Genomic DNA, 20,960 nt, shown 5'->3' with positions numbered 1-20,960 from the left:
AGTTGTAGTTCTTCTGTCCACCAGAGGGCAGTGTATCAATGTCAATAGGCAGGCAATGATGTTTTTTATACAGTCAATGAGAAGAACACAGTCACGACTGTTTTTATTTAAAAGTCCAGGCTTCTTAAGTGCCTCTTTTCGGTCTTTGGTCACCCACTCCAACCACACATTGTTTTTCTCACGCGGAAAAACAATGTACACTATGCTACAGTGCCCATAATGTCTCTGACCACCGTGCAGTAGCGCCGCTCGCTTTGCTCTCACTATGGAACCGGCAGGAATTAAGAGCTGCCACTTACCAGCGGCCAGCCAATCTAAAAAAAAGGACAGGGTTACACAACAGCCAATCAGAAAATAGCACTATTGTATCTGGGTAAGATTTAACAAAACAGCCAATAAAAAAAGCAAAGTGAGCCTGGTATTATTCACGTGTTCGAGGAGCTCCCCGCATCACTTTGAGCAGAGTTAGTAATTTCCTGTTTTAATGTTTTATTACACGAATTCACAACTTGACTGCTGTTAGAGAATGTTGCCCAGATAATTAGCATCAGTTTTTCAATGCTGAGTGAAACCATGGACATAGAAAAAAGAATGAATAAATGAGTGTAAACCAAGCCCCCACCACAGCTACTTCCAAGTTTATCCAATACAGAAATGCCTAAAAATTTTGATGGACGTATCTCCCTCCCCCCAACGTCACATCAATGCTCAAGTTAAGAGAGAGGACCCCGATGGAGAGGCTACTCCAGCTTCCGCCAACACTCCAAAGACATGCACGTGTAATTGATGACTCTAAATTGCCCGTAGGTGTGAATGTGAGTGTGAATGGTTGTCTGTCTCTGTTTGTCTCTATGTGCCCTGTGATAGACTGGCGTCCTGTCCAGGGTGTAAACCGCCTCACACTCGATGTCAGCTAGGATCGGCTCCAACCCCCCCACCCCCCACCACCGCAACCCTGATAGGGACAAGAGGTTGAAGATGAATGGATGGATGTGATCAGTGAAGTCTGGTGGCTTTGACAGGAGCATAAAACAGCTTCAGTTCCCCTCCATGTGAACTAAAACAGGGCTGTCAGCAAGGTAAAGCTGTGAAAATATTCTAGACATCATGGATTGAAGTCTTTTTTAAGTGGCTAAAATCGCTTAGCTTCTGTGTCGGTCTGCTGTGTACCCTGACTAAAGATAAGTATCTCATACAACCACACTGCAAAAAAAATGCCTCTAAGAGATTAGGAATTCTCTGGCTGTATTTCTGGAGCCGAACCTCTAACAGTTTTGTAAATGTGTGTCTTTGCATGGAAAAGACTCCAAAACATTAAGATCATGATACTATTTTTCAAAGAATAGCCAACAATAATGATTTCACACCTTTGCAAGAGGAGAAACTTGCATGCAAAGTGTTATTTTAGAGTAATCTTACACACTTTAAATAAAAGTAGTTTGTGTGTACAGTAATAAACAAAAAAGATATGCAGAATCATGATATAGACAGGGTTTTTTTCTGAAAACCATTATAGCTTATGTTTATTTGGATTGTGATATTGATTTAATTTTCATTGATGTACTGACATGTTTGTATCACCGTGTATCGTTTTTACTGCTGCAGCTAATCTATTGCTGTTTTTCTCCTAAAATACATCACACGTCAATAAAGCTCATTCAAATCAAACAAGTGAATGTAAGAGAGGAAAAGATGCTACAGGTAGGTGGTATTCACAATTTGAATGATTTGTGTCTCAACTTTTCTCCCCCGAGTGATCTTTTAACAGGGTGGCAGGGGGTGTTTCGAAGCAGAGTGGAGGCTTTGTAATGTAAGCCTAAGCAGATCTGGCAGCTTGGTGTTTGTTCTGCTACCTGATCCGGTCCTCAGTGTGCCGCTGGCTCTGGTCTAGAAGACTCCTCTCCGTGTTCAGTCGGCTCTGTTCCAGAACTTTCTCCTCCAGCCGGTGTTTGTCAGCTCTCAGGGACGCCGCCTCTCTCTGCTGCCTGTCCCGCTGCCTTTCCGTTTCCTCCTGCAGCCGAGTCAGTCGACTCCGAGTCTGATGAAGCTCTTCCTCCAGACGAGAGCACTGCGGTCCACATGAGGCTGCAGCTTCAGGGGCCGCCTTTTCCTTCTTGTCTTGCTGTTGGATCACTGACTGCAGTCTGCAGATCTAAGAGCACAGGAACGTTCACATGTTACAACTGATATTCCGAATACTATTATTTGATGTATTCCATCTGATAAAGACGCACATTCAACTAGTTTAATTTGACCTCTAACCTCATTGGTGGCATCTTTCAGTTTTGACCTCAGTTCCTCTCTTTCTCTCTCCAGCTCGCTGCGTAGCTCCTCAGCCGTCCTTCTCTCTTCATCCAAACGTGCACACACCTTCCAAGAAAATTCATCCTCATTAACATACTTATCATTCTTTTTAGCACTTAAACCCGGCCATAATATCATCTCCTTATTACTAAACCTAATTAATAGTTAGGCACAATGAAGTGCAGCTTATAGGAAGGCTCGAAGGGCAGGCAATTTTGTGATAAAATCTCCTATTTCTACATGTAGTTATTTTAAAAATATTCATTAAAAATGTTCTCTAAAAGGTTGAATGTTATGGGTTTCTACTACAGCATGTTTATGTGCTTTAATGTTTATGTGCTTTTTTATTTTTCTCATACCGTCCGTCTGAATAAACTCGTATTCACCCTCTGACTGAAACTATCCATTTGAGTGCCTGTCTCTTTAAAGCTGAACAAGGTAACTTTTATTAAAAAAAAAAGTGTTTTGTCATATTTGAAAAAAAATGTCATTGTGGCTTCCGTGGATGAGCTATCGCGCAAGCTGCTTCTCTTGTATCCTTCTGTTGGAATATGGACCGGGCACCTGAAATGCCTTGTATCCGTAAATTCACGTTACATAAACGACAAATATCCTTTACCGACATGTTGTTTACTTTGCCTCGATGCTCTGTTAGTACGTCATCTGCTTCGTTGATCTGACAGGTTGATTTGGCCTGTCTCTCACCAACATAGGTGGTGATTAGATATTACATGGGATAGACGCTAAACAGTACACTAAAATATGTTTACTTCGTGCAAAAAATAGGTATTACAATTTTTATTTATATTTGATCAGCGCTGCCTTGTTTCACAGTCTGTTGGAGTTCATGAGCAGTTATTGATGCTGTGTCAGAAACTGCTGCTCTGATTCACATGATAAGCTTTTTGCACTGGGCTCACCGCGAGGTTGTGCGCAGGGACCAAGTAAACGGCTAAAGTAAAGTTACTATTAAAACAACGTTAGCTCGTAAACTGCCTATTCACAAACCTGGTTATAAACCTCCAAGCAAGTTTTCTTCCCAGATCGTGATATAACTTTTTATGTAACATTACATAGTTCGGGAATCTCGGACACAAGTTTTTCCTCCATCTTTCTAACCGGCTTGATATCGTTCTCTGGTTGCCTAGGAAATGTAAACGTCACACTCAAAGCTTCTATCTCATTGGTTGTGCTTTTGAAAAGTCAGCAGCAACAAGGTCAAAGTCCAACGGATTTCGAACTTTCAGCGCTACATTGGGCGCCTCCCCCATAGGAAATGAATGGAACCGCTGGCGCAAATCGGTTTTTTTTGTACCGCATAGCATGTGTATGGGCCTAGCAGCACCAGTTGGAGGCAGAGGAACACGTTTTTTTACACATTATCTAAGTTCTCATGTAATACTGTCAGGATAAAGGGATGAAAGCCCAGTCTGCTCTGATTGGTCAGCATCGCCATGTCCTCCACATCGATGCTCTCTGCACCCTCATTGCAGCTAGAGTATGGCTGTAAATGCACAGTAGTGGAACTTTCTACCTACCGATATATAGTATAGTGACATAGCAACCGTACTGTACTGGCTCGATTAAAGGCATAATTTCTGAATATTGGCTGTGTGTATCTCTGTGTGAATTGCGCGTTTTGAAATTTTCACAGTATTAATATAGCACCTCAACCGGCTTTATAATAAAAAAAGACATGCAGTATCTCTTTTTACAATATAGAACGAAATGATGCAAAATGATTAATAGAAGAGTTGATCAGACAAAAAAACATTTACCCTAAACAAATTGTTTTGATTTTTAAGACATTTTTCAGATCTTTGCTTTTTTTTTTAAATGAAAAATCACTTAATATGTTCACCTCTTACCTTCTTGATTTCTTGAATTTTATATAATTTTAAGACCAACCTTGATCTTGGCTGCAGAATCAGGATTGCTGTGTAAGTTCTTATTCTGTTCAGAGTTTCTGAGGTTGTTGTTGTTTTTTTAAAGAGCACACGTGCATCACAGACTCAGAGCCAAAATAATTAAAACCAAAGTCTGACTGAAACTAAAATAATTAAGTCTATATGAGCTGGCTGACACAGTAGAACACCAGGCTATTTTTAAAATTCTGATACAAGTGAACATTATGGAAAAACGGTGGCCTCTTTTATTATAGAGCCTGTCCTCTTTATGCACCACAGTCCAAATGTGCTGACAAAAGAATAACCCCCTTGTGTTGAGCAGACTGATGCTGACCTCTTGGTTGGTCTTCCTCTCTGAGCTCAGAGCTTCTTGGACGCTGTGAAGCTCGGCTGCGTGCCTCCTCATCACCTCCTCTATCGCCTTCCGCACCTGCTCCTTTAACCGTTTCCTGTCCTCCTCAGCCTTCTCCAACAGTCTTTTCTTCTCCTCTTCCAGCTTCTGCTGCACACTGGCTCTCTCCGCCTCTACCTGTTCAATGTTCTTGTCCAACTGCGAGTGAATGCGAACCCTCTCAACCTCCAGCTCCTTCCTCTGCCGGTCTAGTTCTTCCTCCTTTTCTCTCCTTAGACGTTCTTTGACCCCTTCCACTTCTTCCCTCTCCTCCTCTCTCTCTCTTTGTAGTCTGTTTCTGTCCCTCTCAAACTTATCCTTCTCTTTTTCTCTCTCCTTCTGTAACCTTTCTCTCTCCTTTTCTATCTCCCTCTGCAGCTTGTCCCTCTCATCGTCTGCATGTTTTTGGATGCGACGCAGCTCCTCTGTCTGGGCTCTCACCATCTCAGAACGCAGACTGGACAGGGCCTCAGCATGCTATGAACACACAACATACGCTCATACGCACATACACTTTATAAAGTACACTTGTGCAATTGAACTTCATTGTGTGTCTCTGTACTTTTTACCTGGCGGATCTGCCGGGCGTGGTCGTTGTTTCTGCCGCTGCTCTGCAGCTCCAGCTCTCTATTCCTGCTCTGCAGGCGGCTCACCTGACTCCTCAGTTCCTCCACTTCAGCACACACACACACCTCACAGCTGCCGCGGTTTAGCAGCTCCTCTGATATACACATGCACACGCAAGCACACACACACACGCGCAAGCACACGCACATTTGATTGATTGATTATGCATAATAGAAACAGACCACTACCCCAAAACTAAAATCATTCTCATGCTATAAATAAAATTCAGGGCGTTTTTGCTGACTGGGTATGATGACACTTTGATGAAAGTGTTTGCCTTTATGGAGAATGAATAATGTTTGTTGCATTTTCTGTATATATTAAAATGGCGTGAGGTAAAAACTTAATTAACACTGAGTCAGAATAAATAATGGAAATGCACTGAGCTCAGAAGATTTTCACCCATGTCAGCTTTCTCCAGCAGCTCAGTAAGAAGACAGGTAAGAGAACAGACAGACACAGACTGAACGACTACCTGCTCTGCTCTGCAGCTCGTCTTCCTGCAGCAGCAGCCTTTCCTTGGCGACCGCAAGCTCCTCCTCCGCCCGTTTTGCCACGCCCTCGGCCTCTGACACGCGCCTCCGATCCAGCTCCAGCTCCTCCTCCAGGTCCTGGAGGAGAGGGAGGCACGGAGGGAGTTTGGCACAAGGGCAGAGGATGGCGATGCAAAGAAGTATTGTGGGTTGACAAAGAGTTCGGGGGAATAGAAAAGACAAAAAAGAGAAGACAGATGAGGGAGAGAGAGTGAAGCTGAAAGCAACTTTGACACAGATAAGGAAGAAGGAGAGAAAGAACACAAGTCAGAGACACAGCCAGAGCGATAGGAAAAAAATTAAAGGAGGAAATGCGGTGAGTCAGGGAGCTCTCTGGCCTAGCTGAGCCTTTAATGGTCTGCTGTGAGGGCTTATGTCAGCTCTGTGCCAGCTTGCATAGGGCTTCTTAATGCTCATCCATGAGGTGGTAATGGTGGTGCAGCAAATTTATCCTGCTCAAACTACTCATTAGCAGAAAGTTGGCAGTGGGAATAGCACTCAGGGAGGGCAGCCAGTGGTTAGACAAGCAACACCCCCCTCCCTCCCATCTCGCTCCCTTTCACATCAACATCCTCATTACCCGGTAGCATCAGAGACAGGAAGCTGCAACATTTCAATTTCCTGTCATCCTCCATTTTCACAGCATTCTAGTTCTGAGTAAAAAGATTTGTGTATGTGTGTGTGTGTGTGTGTGTGTGTGTGTGTGTGTGTGTGTGTGTGTGTGTGTGTGTGTGTGTGTGTGTGTGTGTGTGTGTGTGTGTGTGTGTGTGTGTGTGTGTGTGTGTGTGTGTGTGTGTGTGCATGCGTGCATGCGTGTACCTGTATTCGCTCTTGCAGTTTAACTGTGTTTCTCTTGCTCTCAGCCAACCTCTCCAGTTGACTTTCCACCTCCGCTTCAGCCCTCTTCACTCTCTCTCGCAGGGCGCTGTGCATTCCTTTCTTCTCCTCTTCTTCCCTCTCTTCCCATCTCTGCCGCTCCTCCCTCCATTCTGCCTCCATCTTCTTCCTCATTTCATCTTGCTCTTCATTTAGGTCATTCATCTTTAGCTCCCATTTCTCCCGCTCCTCTTTCACCGCCCGCCTCTTCTCCTCCCCTGCTCGATCCCTCTTCCCCTTCAGCGCCTTTACCTCCTCCAAGAGGGCTTCCACTTTTTCTGAGTCCTCCCGCACCTCTGTTTGTCTTTCCTCTTCCTCTTTCTTATTCTCCTTGTCTTCTTTCTGCCTCTGCTCCTCTTTCAGCTGTCTCCCCTCATCAGCTGCTTTCTGTAGCTCCTCACATTTGGCGTCCAGCTCCTGGATCTGCTCCCCGGCCTTTTCCAGTTCTTTGCTCAACCGCAGTCTCTCCTCCTGGGCATCACTGATCTGGGCCTTGGCCTCCTGGAGCTCTCCCTCCGCAGCCTGAAGCCTCTCCTCAAACTCTTTTCTCAGCTCCGCCTCAGTTTCACGCTCCCTCTCCTCTGCTTGGATGCGGAAGCACTCAAAGTCTGCCTGCACCTGGAGACAGAGGATAACATTTTACACACTGCACTAACATTTAAAGTCACTGCCCACTGTGTGAGCATCCTAATTCATGGTTAAGACAACCTTTTGCTTTAGAACTGCCTAAATTACAAAAAGCATTGATTCAAAGAAATTATGTGTTTACTCTTAACAACCCTCTAAAAGCTTTCAGACTCTCTGCTCAACATAATAACATCCACAGTTCAAATATTTTGTGAGTGGGACATTCACACTGCAAATCTGCCATACCGTGTAATCTCAAAGGTGATTTTAGTGCTCAGTGCGTTGAAATAGACATTGTCTATACAGAACATTGGAAAAGGGCAAGACTACGGCAATAAAAGCCAATTATCTACAGTGTTGTGACATTCAAACAATGCTCTCTGTATGTGGCAAAACAACATTGCCAGCTTGCACTGTTGAGATCAGGCAGGTCAGGTTGTAAACCATTATTCAGCTTGTCACTTATCCAGCATGCATAAGTAAGTCATAATATGCAGTGAGGAGTCCTGAAAAGAAAAGACAAGGAGGAGACATAACTGTTTAGAAGGAGACACCATATTATTTTCAGCTCTGTAATAAGTACATTACTTCTAGAGATGCACCGATCCATTTTTTTCTGATCCAATTCGATACTGATACCTTGGCTGAGCGTATTGGCCAATATCCCATACTACTGTTGAAAGAATGAACCATGTGCCTTGCCATGTGAGTTAAGGCATCCGGCTTTAAATAAACATTTGGCCTTGTTAAAAAAAAGATGACAAATTAACACAGATATAACTGTACTTAATATTATTTATTAACAAATAACAAAGTGTACATTAGCAGCAAAAAGAAATGAATAACACTACCTATCTTAAAATGTAATATAAAATATAGCACCTGCCAGAAACCCAAAAAACAATGGCTTAATTAACTTGCTGTATATGATATTAAAAAAAAGAAATGACTGGATCGGAATGCTGGATTGGCCTCATTCAGCCGAGCAATATCGGAGCCGATATCTGATCCGGGTCTCGAATAGGTGCATCTCTAATTACTTCATTCATCTGATGGCTCTGAGTACATTACTGTGCTTATACCATGGCCATTTGTGACAGAATAAAGTCTGTAATTCAAATGCAATGGCAGTTATATGTATGATGTTATGTTCTAACATTAATCCAGAGTGGTGGTTAAAGGGATAGTTTGAAAAAGTGAGGTAGTCAGTGTGTTATCTACAGTATATGGCTGTGAGCACGCCCCCAATTTAGAGTACTGTCATGGAAACTTAGCAAAGTACTGCTGTTGATGGGGGCAGCATCAATATCCAAAGCGACTTAAAATAAGTCCAATCAATCATGGAGATTCTACCCAATAAGTGCAAAAATCATGCAAGTACATAAAAACGATCAAACCAGGACAGCAAACATACTTGACTTTGTAGGCAAGCACCAGTGCCTTGAATCTCATTCGACCTACCACCAGGAGCGAGTGCAGTGTGCGGAGGAGTGGCTTAGTATGGGAGAACTTGGGCGGATCGAAGACCACCCGGGCCGCTGCATTCTGGATGAGCTGGACGGTCGAATGTATTCTTTTGATGTTGTGGATCATGAATCTAAAGGAGTGGGTTGTCGTTGCAATGTTTGCAGCGAAGGACACACGTCACGACACCAGTGTTAGGGTGGGAAGAGGATGGGGCCTAGAACAGAGCCTTGAGGGACCCCAGTCGGCAGGTTGCAGTCCAAGTAACCCTGTGAGTGCAGTCTTTGTGGTAGGATGTGAACAGGGTGAGTGCGGAGCCTGAGATTCCCAGTTCTTGGATGGTTGGAGAGGAGGATCTGGTGGTTCACTGTGTGAAAGGCTGACAACGGAAGAGATGGAGGCTGCTCTGTGACAGCAAGAAGAGCAGTCCCTGTTGAGTGCCCTGCCTTGAATCCAGACTGGTGAGGGTCGAGGAGGTTGTTGAGTGACAACAGCATGTTTTGGAAGTGTTTTGGAAAGAAATGGCAGAAGAGAGACCGGTTTGTAATTTTTCACATCAGAAGGGAGGGTTTCTTTCAAAGAGGTTTCACTCTTGCTGCTTAAAGAGTGTTAGCAAAAACAAGCAGTTGTCATGATGAAGTGGGTGAGGAAAAGAAGCAGGTCAGGAGCAAACTGAAAGAAGATGAGAGGGTCAAGAGGGCAGCTGGTGGGGTGTTGGGAAGTGAGTAAAGTACCTCACTGGGAAAGAGTGGTGAAAAGGAAGATAGGGAAGGAGATGAGGAGGAGTATATGGGATAGGTAGTGTCAGTAGAGAAATGATTAGTGAATGTCATCTATCTTTTTTTTACAAAGTAGTTAACAAAGTTGCTTGAAAGGAGGGAGGTGGGGGCGGGGGGTCGAGAAGATGGAAAACATTTTGGGGGTTGGAATTTTAGATTCAAACTTTTAGCAGCAGATAAAGATGCAGAGACCAAGGAGTGAAGAGATTCGTAGGCAAGAAGGTCCTCGGGGTACTTGGATTTGCACCATTGTCTTTCAGCCAGCTGCAGGATCGTTCTGTCAGCACGTACTGAGTCAAACAACCATGGAGCTGGGCAGGTTTGGCCGAGCTTGCCAAGAGGGGAATGGACAGAGAGAGTCCGGGGAAGAGGACAAGGTACAGAGAAGAGTGTCTGTGGCCCAGTCAAGAGTCAAGAGTGAGAAGGAGTCAGGTGAGGGGTGAGCTGACGGGGCCGATAAGGCAAGAGAGGAGGGAGTCAGGGAGCAAAGGTTGCCGTGGAGAGAAAGCAAAAAACGGATAGTAAAAATAACAAGTGAGATGCAAACTTCTCTGTCAGAACATTGAAGTTACAGAGAAGTACTAGCGAGGGTGGCATCTTCTGGGATGTTAGCTAGGAGGACATTTAAGTCATTCAAGAAATCCCAGAGAGGACCTGGTGGGCGGTAGAGGGCAACAATGTTTAATTTTAAACAAACATTGTAAAGTTCAGAAGGGAGTAAAGAGAAAATTTCCATTTAGGAGAGATTAGCAAACCAGTGCCTCCTGCTCTGTCTGGGTGTGTGGGTGAAGGAGTAGGCTGAGGAGAGGGCATCAGGGGTGGAAGTGTTGTCTGGTGGGATCCAAGTTTCAGAGAGAGAGCGCAAGGAAGTCCAGGGACCACATGGAGGTGTACCAGACTGAGTCTTGCAGGTAGCAGAGTGGCAGTTCCACAGGCCCCCTGAGACAAGGTGTTGGGTCTGTGTGGAGCGGGAGGGGTAGGTACGTTTGTAAAAATGAAGTTGCGTGCGGCTACATGGTCTAAAGTATCTATGAGAAGAGTGATGTACAGGAATGGAAAGTATACACATATTTAATGAGAAGAAGATCCAACAAAGTGAAAAGCTACTTGACCCTAAAGTTGAATCGACCCACTTGTTCTCCCTCGAAGGACAACTTGTCTTAGTATGAATGAGTCTTCGTATGATGAGGCTGAAGCTGCCAACAACTGGTGATTTTTCTAAACAAGTGCTGATTGCCAAATAAGCCACAGAAGTGCTAACCAAGCCCCAGCAGTTAATAAGTGATTCAAAGAACCTGATGGCAGAGCAGTAGAAACTTCACCTCAGTCAGTGAAGATGACCAAATGTTCAAAAATTCATCCTAAATCAAAACAGAAACTCAAGTTAGATTAAGGGCACAATTTACCACACAACTTTTGTATCGTTTTGGCCGACCATCCACACAGAAGCGGCATTATCGGAGCCTGAGAAGGCTATCTTCTGAAACCGGGTCCCAGAGTGGGTAGATCTGAAAACGCACCCCTTGCATTGTCCTCTGTATGGCGAAGCCGCATACTTTGTTAAACGATGACGTCATCGCCACCACCTCTCAACCCGCCTTTGACCTCTAACCATAACAGCAAGAACAGAGTCTGAGGACAGATGGGGACAGGCATACCTCAGCCGCCGTAGAGATGGATTACTCTGAGCGCCATGCATGGGAATGAATTGGGCCAACCATATATTTCTCCCTTTTTCCTGATGGTCTGAATAAGTCGCTTAACTTGTAGCTAGTCGCTTTTTATAAATAAAGTTGCTGAGAAGGTCTGAAAAATGTGACAGTTACTGCAGAGTGATACATGCTTCCACATCAAAGTCCAAAACACCACAAAAGTCTCAAATAACACCAGAAAAAGTCTCTAGATTTGCATCTAGGCGCCTTTGACAAAAAAGTTGCCAGCTGGATTTGTAAAGTCGCCAGATTTAGCAAGAAAGTCGCCATTGTTTGTGTACAGCGTCTCTCCATCTCTTCTTCTCTGTTGTTGGTGTATTTCTGTGGCAGAGTTACAGCGCCACATACAGGCCGGGCATGTGTACTACAGCGTTTTGAGACAGTTCCATGGTTTTGTGTGGACGCAGATATTTTTTCAGCTTAGGCCGCGTGGACGGAAAGCTTTTTAAGAATGACGGGCAAGAATGATTTTTTTTTTGCCTGTATGCAACTTATACCATGCCACCATAAATCACAACTTCGTAAGGGCTCGCCATATCATTGAAAAAGTACTGCACATGGAATAATTTACTGTGCTTACCTTTCTTGTTTATTTTTCCCTAAACGGCCAACAGAACGTATCACTTCATAACTTAACTGTTATATGAATAAATCACAATCATAAGTGTCTTGGGCATGTAATGTCTTCTCACCCCCAGTTCTTCTCACCATCGTCCTTTTCTCCCAGTGTATGGGTCTACATTATCCATGATTGATTTAAATAGATGAATATCAAAATCATCTGTGTTTGTGTTAGAAACTACCCGTTCACTGTAGCGGAGGAGAGCAGAGATGGAATGTGGAGTCAGAAATATATTTGTCAATCATTTTTTCCACCATTTAAGTCATTTATTTTTAGATATGAATCTAAAATGTCCCACCTGGGATGTGTACCCATGTGTGGACTCACCCTTAGTCTAAAAAGGCAGCGCACAGAAGGACAAACTGTTAAACCTACAGCGGACAGAGCACATTTAAGCAGAGAATGCCTGTTTAAGAAAGTGAATGTACTCAGCTAATGCTAGCAGTCCTTGAAATAAGATATGACAGAAGCCAGAATGCAGACACACACACACACACCTGGGCTCCAACTCTCTGCTGCTCATCCAGAGAATCCTGCAGCCCGAGGAGGCGTGTCCTCAGCAGAGACCCCTCCCCTTCATGACACGTCTCCACCAGGATGCGGTGCAGCTCCTCGTGGTGGGCGTGGCCCAAGGCCTGCAGGGCCGCCTCCTGCTCCTCATTCTTCATGTTCAGACTATAAATCACCTGCACAGAATAAACGACAGACAAGGAGAGATTTAAAAATAGTTTTATATTTCTGCCCTAAATGTTTTGAACTGTATCTGTTTATCATCTCTTTTAGGGATAGGGGCGCTTTTTTCCGCAGTGAAACAGGAAGTGATCATCTCCACTCCGCTCGACACACATGTTACATGGTCATATCTCATACTGACGTTTCATCATTGTGTTTGGTGTTCTTGGATAATAATTAGTGTATGTTTTATAAAGCCATTCGGGGCATTCTTCATGACGATTTTTTTTTCTTACAGTAGTTAAATTAGGGTTTTCTTTCCCTCAAGAGATAAGTTTGTTTTGTAGCATTTCCCCCTATTTTTGGGACTGACTGCAGAATAATTTAAAGCTGAAACAGCCAGCCATTGTTAAGTTTAAGCTGACATTGAAAGATTTATTCACTGTTTTAAATTCATTTTTTTTTTATATGACTCACAGGATTTAAATGTATATATTATTGTTTGTTGAAGGTTTTCAACGCTGTTTTCTTTGACCGAGTCATCTTTGGAAAACAATCGTCAGTTTAATTTGACCTCCATCCTCATGAATTTAGATTATTCACTCTGTGAGGTTGTTTCCTCTATGTTCATTTAGTGGGAATGCATCACAAGCAGCATGAAAACTGACACCAACACTGGTCCACAAACACATACTGCCATTATGGAGCCAATATTTAGAGCTGGCAGCTTTATGAAAACAAATATTACAAGGACTGACACTGGAACATAATAATCCCCAAACACAAATAATAGAGGTTAAACACCAACTCTGACAAACAGTGTGCATCTACTGTAACCAAAGTCCTGTGAGTTAATATAGTCCAGGCACTGCAGATTTCATGCAGTGACTCTCCTTCCTGCCAGCATGGAGTCTCTCTTCTCCTCCCGATATAGTCTGTGACTAACACCTGAAATATGGCCTGTTTCTCCCCACTATTCACTTTACCCTCTACGCCATGTCTACAGTGTCATCATCTGCTCCTACTGACCCTGATGGCTCACTTACCCACCCACAGAGGTGTGTGTGTGTGTGTGTGTGTGTGTGTGTGTGCATGTGCAGGAGTGTATGCAGGGGACTCATAGGCTCATATTTTACCCAGACGCCTCTCTGTCTGCAGCACACAGCTGGCACAGCACTGCCGGACATTCCCTGTGTGTGTGTGTGTGTGTGTGTGTGTGTGTGTGTGTGTGTGTGTGTGTGTTATCATCTCTCTTGCACATGTAGTTGTCAATCTCCATTTCCCTACGATATATTTCCTATAATTCAGTGACGAATATCGATGATGGATGTGACATCCTCCCAAATCCTAACCACAAACCCGCCTCATTCTCTGTCTTGCCAGTCAAACACTTAGACAGTATATCACACTGGCTATTCAATAACGTTACTGTGCATGAACTTTGCCTCATGAACTATGACTTATGACTGAGAGGACTGAAGGGGACTCTGAATCAAGGGCATGCTCTGAGTGTGTGTGTGTGTGTGTGTGTGTGTGTGTGTGTGTGTGTGTGTGTGTGTGTGTGTGTGTGTGTGTGTGTGTGTGTGTGTGTGTGTGTGTGTGTGTGTGTGTCTGTGTGTGTGTGTGTGTGTCTGTGTGTGTGTGTGTGCTATTCTTGGCTGTCATCTTTGGCCAATTTGAGAGCACGTACATTAGGGTAAGAGAAAAAGCAGGAGAGAGGAACAGGTGGCGATTTAACAAGCGTTTTCAAACTTGGGGATACACTACATGTCCAAAATGACATGAACACCCAAACATTACACCCATATGTGATTGTTGAACATCTAATTCGCTTCTGGGTATGCTTGCCACAAGACTTTGTAACCTGGCTGCAGAAATGTGCTCCCATTCAGGCACAAGAGCATCAGTGATGCTCGTCGTTGTTCCTGTTTGTCCCAGAGGTGTTGGATAAGGTTGAGGTCAGGGCTCTGTGCAGAACCAGTCCTCTGAACTACAAAACACACCAAACTCTGAAAATCATTTCACTGCATGATCCCTCAGATGACCCCCACGATGAGAGAACAAAAAAAATCTGCTAGAATTTTTATTTTATTTGTATCGATTTATTTGACAGGAACAGCACATACACTGTATATGGCACTGTTACTAAAATGCAACTGATGAAATGTATATGCGACTCGTATCTGTAGCTTATTTGCAGTCACTCTTCCTGGTTAGGCTTTAAGGGATATGACACATAAAACACACTTTAATAAAAGCACAGAGGTGAACAATGATACCAACTAAGACAAAGAACCACTTGCGACAGTATTCGAAACAGTGACTGAAAACAACACTTAAGAACAACAAAAGGGAAAGACAGTATGTATGTTATATAAATCTCTCAGTGCTCACAGATTTTCTTTTGTTTGATCTATAGTTCATATTTGTTTCATATTTAAATCTTTAAAAGTTAAAATTTTATTTCATATCTGGGGGCCTTTAACCATAAACAAGTCTGACTTCTTCTTCTTTGCCCGTTTGTAATAACCGCTCCCCTAGAAGTGGCTCCTTTGCTATCATTGTCTATCATGATCTATTATCTATTTTTTCATTTTTTTCTCTCTCGGCTAATCCTCCCAATGAGAGAATAAAATCATCACTTCAAAGTCCTGACAAGTCATTACTTCATCTTAAGGGGTCACTGGTCAAAACTTAACAGGAGACTATGTTACATTTGAAAGAATAAACAACGCTCTTACAAATAAAAAGTTTCAATTGTAAGCAACAAAATTCACTTTTGTTATTTGATTTTAACCAGTTAATGATGGCTAATAATAGCTCAAGTTAGCAAACTTTACATATTGCTGTGAAAATAGGGCTGGGTATCAATATATTTAAGGTATCGAACAAAATAACCCAGTACCAAGAAACTTTTGCGGTGAAACCTACATTGTAAAAATGACAGTTTCTGTGGTATTGCTTTCTCCAAATTAATGCAACATATGATTCAGCCACCGCCGCAGCAGCTACGACCCTTACAGTCTGTGGTGTGGTGAAGCTGACTTCTGTGTATTTGATGAAGTTGGCAGTTCATTGTGCCACTAAAACGTTCAAAGTATGGCTATATTCAACAACTGTGGCGTCTGATAAACTAATAATATTAATCTGAATAAATGCTTAAAATGTAAAAGAATTGTTAAATACTACTATTTTTGTATCAGTATCACTTTAAAGGTAACCTATTGGTAACATCCGCCAAGGAGGTTGCTGTATGTTTTCGGCTCAGTTCGTCTGCCATCAGGATTACGGAAAAACTACTGTTCCGATTTTCATGAAACTTGGTGGATGCATCGGCCAAGAAGGAAACCACTACATTCTGGAGCAGATCTCTATCCTGTATTTGTGCTGCATTCATGTGGTGTCAGAATTATCTGAAAACTTAGTTTTGGACTGCGAAAATTCCCACTGCATTAACATTGTGAGATAGGGCATGCCTTGCCAGAGGTCTATCTCTCCAAGCGCCCTTCTAGTACTGGTACTGGTGTTGTAATTTTTTTAACAATACCAAGCCCTATGTGCATCTGACATGGATGTCACTGCCCTGACTTTATGACTCTTCTCTACTGGTAATACTGTTGCAAGTTCTAGCATTTACCATTATCTGCTAATTGTCACTTGTTAGCATAAGCAGCATTACTGAAGTAGCTTTTGAGTCACAGCGTCCCCCAATGTTTAAGAAGTAAAATAAACAAAACAAAAAGAACAAAATTATAAGTATTGGACATCGCCTTAACGTTGTTTAAAGCCCATGTTCAGACTTTGATGCTTGGCGTGGCAGCTCGGTCAAAGAGTGGCGAGAGCCTCTTGCTACTGTAAATCCCGTCTCGAGATCCCCATATTGATCCTGCCAGTCGATAATGTTATTCATGTAGCCTCACAAGTCAGTGCCTGTGCTTATTGACAATAACTTCATAGTCAGCAAAGCATGAAATTAATATTCTGTCTACAGTGTAAAGGAGAGCCGGGATGAGGCTTTTTGAAGCTGGAGTGGGATGTGGAGTGAGCGGTTGCTGCACAGAGGAGAGGTTAGGCAAAGAGACAAGCAAGCATGCATACACTCTTTCTCTTACATCAGCCCTCCCCAACCACTCACCCACACACATACCTCTACACATATCAAAGAGGGTACCGGGTGTGCTGGATTACAAAGAAGGGAACATTGTGACAGTGTAAGCTAGATAAGTACAGGAAATCACATAGACAGAATTAGAGCTGTCAATCAAACGTGTTGGTGTATATGTGCACACAAACACATATTTTAATACACTACTGTTGATCTCTGAGTCTAGTAAAGATACTACTTTGTCCTGTGTATTCATGTGGGTGTGTGCATGTCTGTTCACGCACAAGCTTATGTGAACATTCACAACAGCTGGCTTGACATGGTCAGCTCTTGCTTCCTTTCCATTGGCTTGCTCGGCCATGTAAACACACTCCGACATGCTACTGGTTTATCTTTAGCAGCACCCATTCAACCAGGGAAGACCACTCTCAGTGGCAAAGCGAGGGAGGTCGACGAAGAGGGAGGGGGGAGCTGTGTAAATCAAGCATAAGTGTGGATGGGTGAGTGGCCGACGTGAGGAGGTGTGTTAAGTACAAGCGCATGACTATGTTTGTGTGAGTGTGTCAGCCTCCTCCATGCACACAGAGATCCAAGGTTAATAAATATATAAGGTTACCACAGCTGACCCATTTCCCGCTTCCTCACCCTGCCCCAAAACACCCAAATAAACCATGTGTCACATGCCCAGCATCCCAAAGCTCTGAGCTCTGCTTACACCAAATATCAGATTCGATGATTCTTATATTTCATCAGTGCTCTGGGTTTCAGATTTATTTACTGCCGTCATTAAAGAGCTAAAATGAGCTGGCAGGACTTGCATAAAGTTTCAAGAGAGAGAAACAAGTCCCGGCTTCTTTTTTATTTGGATGGAAGGAGCAGAGAGGGAGGAGAGGTAGAAGGACTCGGTTGGCCAATCCCCCTAACAAGCACAGACACAAGTGCTGACCCCTCATCTGTCTCATCTTTGTTTGTGCGTATCTGTGCGCAGGAGGAGAAGCTTTGTGAACAACACACTGTAAATACAACTGCAGCATGTATTTGCACTCATGTTCTCCTGGACACACACACACACCTACAGGCTACAGGGGGGTGAACCCATAAGGGAAGATGGGAACTGCACAGTCATCAGTAATTGTCATAGCTCAACAAGCATGGGTCATGCCCTGCTTCTGTAAGCATTATTGTACACCGGGGAGAGTAGAATCCCCATAAAGCAATGCTTACTGTATGAAAAGCCAGAGCAGATATCACTGCTGCTGTCACATCCCTGCACATGATATGTGGAAGATACACAGCGAAAGGATTTGAATCATGTCCAAAATATTGATTACTCAATGAATGCATTTTTATTACAAATATCCCTTTAACAAATTGGTGGATCCAGATTCTTCGATATGGTTTGGTTTTGCTGCCTTTATACCTTTGGATACATTTGAAACCGTTGGTGAGACAAATAAACCATATTGGGCTCTTTTATTTATGAAATATTTGAGATGTGCAATTTTTTTTAATTAATTAATTAATGTACAGCATGTTCACATTTAACCGTCTTAGTCGATGCAAGATAATCCAGAAATGAACCGTTAATTAGACGACATCGCTCTTAATTGCTGCCGTTTGGCCCGCAAACAGCTGAAGATCTGTAGTCTACACCTAAAGCTCTCAGTGATGCTATTGTCTGATTACTGTCAGTCACGAAGACGGATGAACCCTGATCTAAGTTTTCTCATAATTATTCAAGAGGTAACGATGATTTGTAAAATAGTGCACATTCATGATGGTTTTTAAGTAGGCTACGCCTATGGGTTAACAGTGTCTATTTTTACAATAATGTCTCAATATGTATTATTTTTAATCTCCTATTGATCAATGTACGGCTATATTTCTATATGCATTTACATTACGTCTTTGCTGTTGGTGTCCCTCTTATATGTATGATATGATAGTGAGGCAGCCATCAGATCATCCAATCAGCCTGACACATTCAGTGACAGCGCGTCCGGCGGCGCGCCTCTCTCGGTGTCACCGGCAGGTCTTACCTTGGTGAGCTGAGCGATCTTCTTGCACATCTTGCTGTGCATCTGGTAGTCGTACAGCTCCTGTTCGATGTTCGGGAAGTCTGCCGCAGTCCCGTTAACGGCGGAGCCCGGCCCGGGGGGCTGTGCAGCCTTACCAGCGCCTGAAGCCATAATGAACCCTCCCTAGGGAACTTCTCAGACCGGAGGATAGTCAGAAAAGATCCTGCCGCCTCTCAGATGAAAAATCCCACCTAAATCGCGTCAACTTTTTACTCGTGCATCTCATCCCTCTGTCGGTAGACCCCCTCCCGTGAACAGCAGCTCGAGCTATTCGCTGGAAAACATTTGGTTGTAGATCGGCGGGGCTCTCCTCGTGCGTTCCGGTTGCTGCCCCCCTCTCCTGCTGTCCGCCCGGTGATCGCGGAGGTCACACGCTGGAAGTCCATCGGGGACGCGCTCGCGCCAACCGACCCTTCCCTGCTGTCAACAGATTTTTTTATTCTAAGAGGGAGCGCTCGAGGATGAAGGCATATCGTCCAACCACCTGTCTCGCGGCAGGGGCGGAGAGGGGCGTGTGTATCCTATGGAACATTACCGGAGACAGCTCGAGAGGCGCACTGCTGCAGTGCTGCCCCGCCCCTACCGGCGTTGCTGTATCAATCACCGTGCGGTGGGGAGAAGGGGGTCTCCGGGGTCTGGTTGAGTGATTTTACTCCATCAGTCCGATTAGCAGAAATGTGTGACTGCTTTATTATTAATATTATTATTAAAGGGAAGCTCATTTTATTGGAAAAGTAGGCAACATCTTGTATCAGGTTATTAACCTGCCTACTGCCACTACTACCAGTAAAAGTAGCCTATTGGTTGAACTGCCATAGCAACAAAATAGATGGTCTCCAAACGATTTTTTTTCTGTTTGTAATTTTTAGCTTTGTATTTTATGTCCACATTTACCGGTATGCATAATAATATGGTAATTCCACTAAAGAAGAGACTTGATGATCCCTGCAATTAGGCGGGGGAGTATATATTTATATACATATATGTATAATTATCGGTTATCGGCCAAATGAGTTGTTAAAATATCGGAATATCGGCATATCAGATACCTGAAAAAAATCCAATATTGTCCATCTTTAACCAAAATCAATGCAGCATGCAGAGGCAAAGCTTTATCCACATGAGTCCCTAACATAGGCCAGCTAAAGCTCCACAAAACACTTCCTATGTTGCAACTCAGTAGCATCTTTTCATCAGATCATCACTGACATGCCCAAGTCTTCAAAGTTAAAACCCTCAAATGCTTTCTGGAGACAGAGATGCAAGTCCAAGTCAAGTCTCAAGTCTCTTGGTTGTAATGCAATGTAAGCGTCATGTCATCTGCTAAAGTTTGATGTGGTTGATCCAGCATCCTTTTATTTGATACCAAAGACGTTGAAGAGGCTATTTAGTTTGGGGCTTGTGTGAAGTTATCGTAGCCAGCTGACAAACGACACAGCAGCTGCAGGTGCTCGACCATGGCATTGTTGCTGCAGCGTGCAGTCATCTGTAGCCACGCGCACCAGATGCGTAAGGTTAAGGTAAGGGAGGGAATGATATTCAACATGTTGGACAACTTCTTAATGTTAATGTGTGAAAAATATAATGATAAAAAAATAAAATAAAGATGGTTCTAAATTTCGAAGCAGAGTCGAGTCTCAGGTCTTTTGAGGATGAGTCTCAAGTCTGTGTCTCTGGCTGGAAACAATAGATTGTGTCATGGTTTCACTGTCAATTAGTCTGTGTTTATTTCATGACACAAGAATCTCGATTATGCACTTTGCAACATTTTGGGTCTTGTATCCAACAAACTTTTCAAAACCACATATCAAGCTCTCTATTTTTCTTCCATCAGTTTTGATCTATCCAACTGAGTGCAACACCATTAATGCCTTTGAGGAGAGACTGTCTGAAAGTGTGTGTGTGTGTGTGTGTGTGTGTGTGTGTGTGTGTGTGTGTGTGTGTGTGTGTGTGTGTGTGTGTGTGTGTTATACCCATTAGTATGGTTCATTGCATTTGAGCGTACAAAGACATGCAAAAGACAGAGCTCTGGGAGAGACATTTGGGAGGGAGTAAGCACAGGGATGCAGTCAGGAGAAAGCTTTGAGGGTGGCCGTTTGGAGCGGCTATAAACAGTTTTATCTTTAGAAGTAGTTTGAAAGCACATCTAAAGACACGCACACAAGAATAGATAATAATGCAAGACCAATACTGGACTGTGCTTTGTACATGGAAATGGAAATGCAAGGTAATGACTTCATGAGCAATTAAGATTGATTTAATG

The 20,960-nt window shown here is 43.4% G+C and overlaps 1 protein-coding gene across 2 annotated transcripts in view; it reads right to left on the bottom strand.

Moving 5' to 3' along the window:
* fam184b (family with sequence similarity 184 member B) overlaps window positions 1-19,169 on the bottom strand; it is a 29,518-nt gene extending 10,349 nt beyond the window's left edge. For both annotated transcript variants that reach the window (XM_083927173.1, XM_083927174.1), the window contains exons 1-8: window positions 18,659-19,169; window positions 12,340-12,528; window positions 6,582-7,256; window positions 5,705-5,840; window positions 5,172-5,323; window positions 4,546-5,079; window positions 2,263-2,370; window positions 1,854-2,152 (exon numbers count right to left, since the gene is read on the bottom strand). In XM_083927173.1, coding sequence (XP_083783299.1) covers window positions 1,854-2,152; window positions 2,263-2,370; window positions 4,546-5,079; window positions 5,172-5,323; window positions 5,705-5,840; window positions 6,582-7,256; window positions 12,340-12,528; window positions 18,659-18,808 — 2,243 coding nt within the window. In that variant the 5' untranslated portion in view covers window positions 18,809-19,169. The remainder of the gene's footprint in view (window positions 1-1,853; window positions 2,153-2,262; window positions 2,371-4,545; window positions 5,080-5,171; window positions 5,324-5,704; window positions 5,841-6,581; window positions 7,257-12,339; window positions 12,529-18,658) is intronic.
* Window positions 19,170-20,960: the final 1,791 nt, after the last annotated feature.

The sequence above is a fragment of the Echiichthys vipera genome (assembly GCF_963691815.1).
Source record: "Echiichthys vipera genome assembly, chromosome: 2".
NCBI lineage: Eukaryota > Metazoa > Chordata > Actinopteri > Perciformes > Trachinidae > Echiichthys > Echiichthys vipera.
This window is presented reverse-complemented; position numbering and strand designations above follow the sequence as displayed.